Source organism: Elephantulus edwardii, unplaced genomic scaffold, assembly GCF_000299155.1.
Source record: "Elephantulus edwardii isolate Elephantulus edwardi_28Jun2011 unplaced genomic scaffold, EleEdw1.0 scaffold00064, whole genome shotgun sequence".
Taxonomy (NCBI): domain Eukaryota; kingdom Metazoa; phylum Chordata; class Mammalia; order Macroscelidea; family Macroscelididae; genus Elephantulus; species Elephantulus edwardii.
In genome coordinates this window covers 15,626,059-15,631,751 of record NW_006399814.1, presented here as the reverse complement: position 1 = coordinate 15,631,751, position 5,693 = coordinate 15,626,059, and the positions used below count along the sequence as shown (strand labels likewise).

At 42.6% G+C, this 5,693-nt stretch overlaps 1 protein-coding gene across 1 annotated transcript in view; it reads left to right on the top strand.

The window, feature by feature from the left end:
- SLC22A4 (solute carrier family 22 (organic cation/zwitterion transporter), member 4) overlaps positions 1-5,693 on the top strand; it is a 73,180-nt gene that overhangs the window by 23,093 nt on the left and 44,394 nt on the right. The window contains exon 2 of the mRNA XM_006888147.1: positions 1,949-2,052. Coding sequence (XP_006888209.1) covers positions 1,949-2,052 — 104 coding nt within the window. The remainder of the gene's footprint in view (positions 1-1,948; positions 2,053-5,693) is intronic.

Below are 5,693 nucleotides of genomic sequence, written 5' to 3'. Positions count from 1 at the left end.
TCAGCCCTTTTGATTTTCCAACTCCAGCTCCTTGCATATTTCATTGTAATATTTTGCTTTGTCATTCCGTGCTGCCCTTTGAAATCTTCTGTTCAGCTCTTTAGTATCCTGAATTCTTCCTTGAGCTTTGGCTTCTCTGCGCTCCAGTGCAATATTCAGAGTTTCTTCTGACATCCATTTTGGTCTTTTCTTCCTCTTCTGTTTTTGTTACTTCCTTTATTTTCTTCTAATCCCAATTCCCCCAGCTTCTGTTTTGTACTCTTTTCTTATGTCTTTTATAAAAGCCTCTCTCTGCTGTAGAATGAGGTGTAATATAAGTATGTGGGTTCATCTTAAATCGGCCAACATGTTCAGGGTACTCGAAGGACTAAGAACGAGATTGCATTTAGAAGGCGATGAGGTCTTCCCTCTAGATTCAAGTATCATACCACAGAAGCCATACTCAGAAACGTTCAGTGGCACCTGCTTGTTTGTACACATAAAGTTCATTGGAACTCACACCCTTTGATTCTTTGCAGCCACTCTTGAGATTTTGCTGAATTGACTTAAGAGCTGGGAACTAACACTGTGATTCACAAGCAAGGACTTGTTAGAGCTTCAACATCTCACAGGCCCTGGGGAATGGGAGGGACACACTTCTGGAAAGGCTAGGTGGAAAAGAGGGTGCAGGGAAGACAGTCAGGAGCCCCAGGCTCAGCCTATGATGTGAATGGACCAGGGAACATGGGGTTCTCCAGAGACCCTGAACAGAAAATACAGCCACACACCCCCTGTCTCCTTGCCCTTTTCAACAAGGTAAAAGAAACTTTTACCTTGAACAGGGTCACTGGACACTCGGCCCTGCCTCCTAGGCTTTCCTTTATTCTTTATTTTTTTTTAAAATTAATTTTAATGAATGTTTACAGAGATTTTGGATTTCCATACATTCATTGTTGCATTTTTCTCCCTGCCCACCCCTCCCCCTAGTTCACTCTTCTCTTTGAAAAGTAAAAGAAAAATTATTTCATTGGTATAGAATTCCACCCTTCCCCACCCCGAGTACACTCCACTATGCAATCTTCATTGGACTCTTGTCATAACCACAATACCCAATCATATATAGCTTTCAGACAATTCTCTCCTTCATCTGTTTCAATGCAGTAGATGTAATTTATCCAATTTTTCTCAGTCTCACCCAACCCTGAAGTCAGTCCCATTCTATAATAGTGGCACTATGCAGCACCCATCCCCTTGTGACCGAGATATTTCACTTAGCATAATGTCCTCCAGGCTCACCCATTTTGAATAATATTGCATGAGTTCCTTGTTTTTCAGTGAAGCATAGTATTCCATTGTGTGAATATACCAGAGCTTCTCTATCCATTCGTTTGTTGATGGGCACTTAGGTTGTGTCTAACTCCTTGCTATTGTGAACAAAGCTGCAATAAACATGGGTGTGCATATATCTGCTTGGATGGCAGTTATGTTTTCTTTAGGGTATATTCCAGTAATGGAATTGCTGGGTCAAATGGTATTTCTATTTCCAACTTTTTGAGAAAGCACCATACAGCCTTCCATAGTGGTTGCACCGTTTTACACTCCCACCAACAGTGAATAAGGGTTCCAGTTTCTCCACAACCTTGCCAGCATTTGTTGTTTGCTAGGCTTTTCCAACACCTTCCTTCTGTCCCAGGATGACTTCTGCAGCACTCATGCCACTTCCTTGCTTCATACTCTGTCAAGTCGCTCTGCTGGATCTGTGATGTATCCAGGTAAAGGAGGCAGCAACCTTCCTTTTCAGGAAAGAAAAATGAATCTCAGGAAGGGCTAGTTTGTCCAGGCCGCTTGCTTCTGTAGACCATAAGTGAAACTCAGGGCTGTACGGTCCAATCCCCTTGCACAAAAGCATCGTGTGACATGGAGGAAGAAGGGCTGGGCTCACTGTTTCTCCTTTTGTTTTCCTTGGCAGTGGAACCTGGTGTGTGATGACGATTGGAAGGCGCCCCTTACCACCTCCCTGTTCTTTGTAGGCGTACTCTTGGGCTCTTTTGTGTCTGGGCAGCTGTCAGACAGGTAAGGTGCTGGGAGGGAGGGAAATGGGATTGAATCCTGCATCAATTTCCTGTCTGTTTTAGAGTTGGACTGAATTCAGCACATTTCCCACTCGAGTACCAGGAGGAGCCATGATACCTCTGTTCACTCTCCTCAGCCCACCTTGCCTTGACTTCCTTCTATTCAGGACTTCCAGCCTTGTTCTCCTAGGACTTTGGTCAGAGGTGAAAAGGTAGTGCCCTTACTGGAAAGTTGAGTGTTTATGTCTCTACATTCCTCAAAAAACCCAAACAGATACTGCCATCACTCTTGCCTTCTCCACTCCACCCCAACCTTCTGAATGCGAGTAGACCAAGAACTACAGGATTCTCTGGAGCAGTCTGCTTAGAAAACATAACCACAGATTCTCTGGAACCACCAATACTCTTGGCACCAGCAGTCAAGAAATAAAAAGATGACTGCATTAGGTAAATCTGCTGTCAGAGACCTCTCTCCAGAGTACTGAAAAGCAACAATGCCAGTCTAGAGACTAAAGTGCGCCTGGTCCAGGCCATGGTCTTCGCCATTACTTGCTATGCATCAGAGAGCTGGACAAAGGATGGCTAAGGATGACAGAAGAAGAATTGATGCCTTTGATTTGTGGTGCTGGAGAAGAGTCTTGAACATACCATGGACTGCCAAGAAAACGAATAGGTCTGTCTTGGAGAGGGTGAAACCAAGTTTCTCCTTGGAGGCTGGGATTTTGAAGTGCTGTCTAACCTACTTTGGGCATGTGGCCAGGAGGGACTAATCCTTGGAGAAGGACATCGTGCTCAGAAGGGTGGAGGGACAGTGCAGGAGAGGAAGACCCTGGATGAGATGGACTGATACAGTAACAAGGACAATGGGGATTGATGTGTCAGAATCAGTGAGACTGGCTCAGACCAGGGCAGGCTTCAGAGCTGTTGTACGTGGGGTTGCTATGAGTCGCAGGCGATTTGACGGCACATAATAACCACAACACACTCATCCTTTTATTCACAGCCCCAATTCTCCAAGAATCTAGAGAGAGGATTTGACCTGCGATCTATCCATAAACAATCCATCAGTGAAAGTCAGGGTCAGACAACTGGTACTGATCATATTGATGTGGATCAGATCCCTGACTAGGCTCTGGGGCCGCAGAGCTGATTCACTCAGCTTCTGAATTCATAGAGTTCTCAGTCTGGAGGAACAGCACCACCACATGGGGAGAAGGGTTGCATTGGCTCTTTGACTGGTCTCTGGTGGCCAATGTTGTTGTTGTTAGGTGCCATCAAAGTGACTTCAGCTCATAGCCATCCTATGAACAACAGATCTGGCCCTTGTCCTGTCCTGTGCTATCCTCACTAACTCTGGTGCTCTGGTCCATTGTTAGAGTCACTGCATCAGTTAATCTTGTTGAGGATCTTCCTCTCTTTCTCTGACCTTTTCCTGCATGATGTCTTCTTCCAAGGACTGGCCCCTTCTTACAACATGCCCACAATATATGACATCATCCTTGCCTCGAAAGAGCACTCTAGCTACACTTTCTCCAAGAAAGACTTATTAGTTTGTTTGGAAGCCCTTGGAATGTACTCTAACACCACAATTCAAATGCCCCAATTCTTCTATTAGCATTATTCATTGTGAACTTCTTCATGGCCCACCTTTCAAATACATAGGAAGCAACTAAAAAGACCATGACTTGGATCCGATGCATCTTAGCCTTTCCAACTGACACCATTGCTCCTTGGCACTTGGAGAGATCATTGAGAGCAGATTTTCCAGATGTAACATCTTTTAATTTCTTTACAGCTTTCCCCCTTGGTGTTGATTGTGGACCAAGTAAAATGAAATCTTTTTCAACTTCAAACTTTTATCTCTCTATCATGCTGTTACCTGTTGGTCTAATACTGAGAATTTTTGTTTTCTTGGTGTTCAGATGTAATCAATATTCAAGTTTTTTTTCTTTTGTCTTCAGTCTTTAATCTTCTGCATCAAGCGTTGAAAGTCCTTTTAATTTTCAGCAAGCTAAGCTATATGATCTGCATAATACAAGACGTTGATGAGTCTTCTAATCTTAATGTCACATTCTTCTTCATAGCATCTAACTTCTTGAACAATTTGCTCAGCATACAGGTTAAATAGGTATGGAGGAAGGATACAATGCTGATGCACACTTCCTGATTTCAAATCATGCAGTGTTCCCTTGTTCTGTTCAGCTAACTACTTCTTGGTCTATGTAGAGTTTTTGCATGAGCACAATTGAGTGTTCTGGAATTTCCATTCTTCTCAATGTTAGCCATAATTTGTTATAGTCCATATAGCCAAATGCCTTTGCACCATCAATAAAACACAAATAAATATCCTTCTGATATTCTGTGCTGTCAGCTAAGATCCATCTGACATTAGCAATGATGCTCTTCCTGTCGGCCTCTTCTACATCCATGTTGAATTTCTGGCAGTTCTTTGTCAGTGGACTGTGTCTGTGTTAGCTGTCTTTGAATTCTCTTCAGCAAGATTTTACTTGTGTATGACATTAATGATATTGTTCAATACTTCCTGAATTCTCTTATATCTCCTTCCTTGGGAATGGGAAAAGAATGGTCTCTTCTAGTCATGTCAGTAGCTGGCCTTCTTCCAAATTTCTTGGCAGAGACTAGTGAACATGTCCAGGGCTGCATCTGTTTATCAAAACACTTCAGTTGGTATTCCATCAAATCCTGGGGCCTTACTTTATGCCAGTGTCTTCACTGCAGCTTGTTCTTCATTCATTACCACTGGCTCATGATTATTTACTACTTCCTGAAAAATGTGTTGCAACAAACTTTTTGGTACAGTGACTCTGTGTATTCCTTCCATCTTCTTTTGATGCTTCCTGCATCATTCAAGATTTTGCCTGTAGAACACTTATGTATTGCAATTTGAACCTTGACTTGGTCAGTTTTTATAGTTTGAGAAATGCTGAGTGTGTTATTCCCATTTGATTTTCTAACTCCAGGTCTCTGCACATTCCACTGTAATACTTTGCTTTGTCTTCTTGAGCTGCCCTTTGAAATCTTCTGTTCATCTCTTTAACTTCAGCATTTATTCTCTTTGTTTTAGCCTCCCTATGTTCTAGTTCAATTTTCAGTGTCTTCTGACATTTATTTTGGTCTTTTCTTTCTCCCTTTTCTTTGTAATGACCTTCTACTTCCTTCATTAATGATACCTTTGAATGATACCCACAACTACTCATCTGGTCTCTGATCTTTATTGTTCAATGCATCATATCTTTTTTTTAGTTTTTAAAAATTTTATATTGTTTTGCTCACCAAGTTCATATATATTATTTTTCACACTGTTTTTCATTCATACTGTGTTTCAATCATTCCAGTGCATTATGTAATCAATCACCATTGGACCTAGCCCATCATTACCCAATCTTTTCAGGTCCCCGCTGGATCCTTCATGTTCCCTTCACCCCCTCCCTCCACTCACCAAACTCTGCAATCCTGTGGTTTTCCCCTCCCCATACTCACCCCTCTACTCCCATACCTTCCCACCTTGGGTCCCCATACATGTTTTAGAGTTGTTGTTGTTGTTGTTGTTATGTGCCGTCGAGTCACCTGCGACTCATAGCGACCAGCCCTAAACTCCGCTCTGTCCTGTGCCAATCGCAC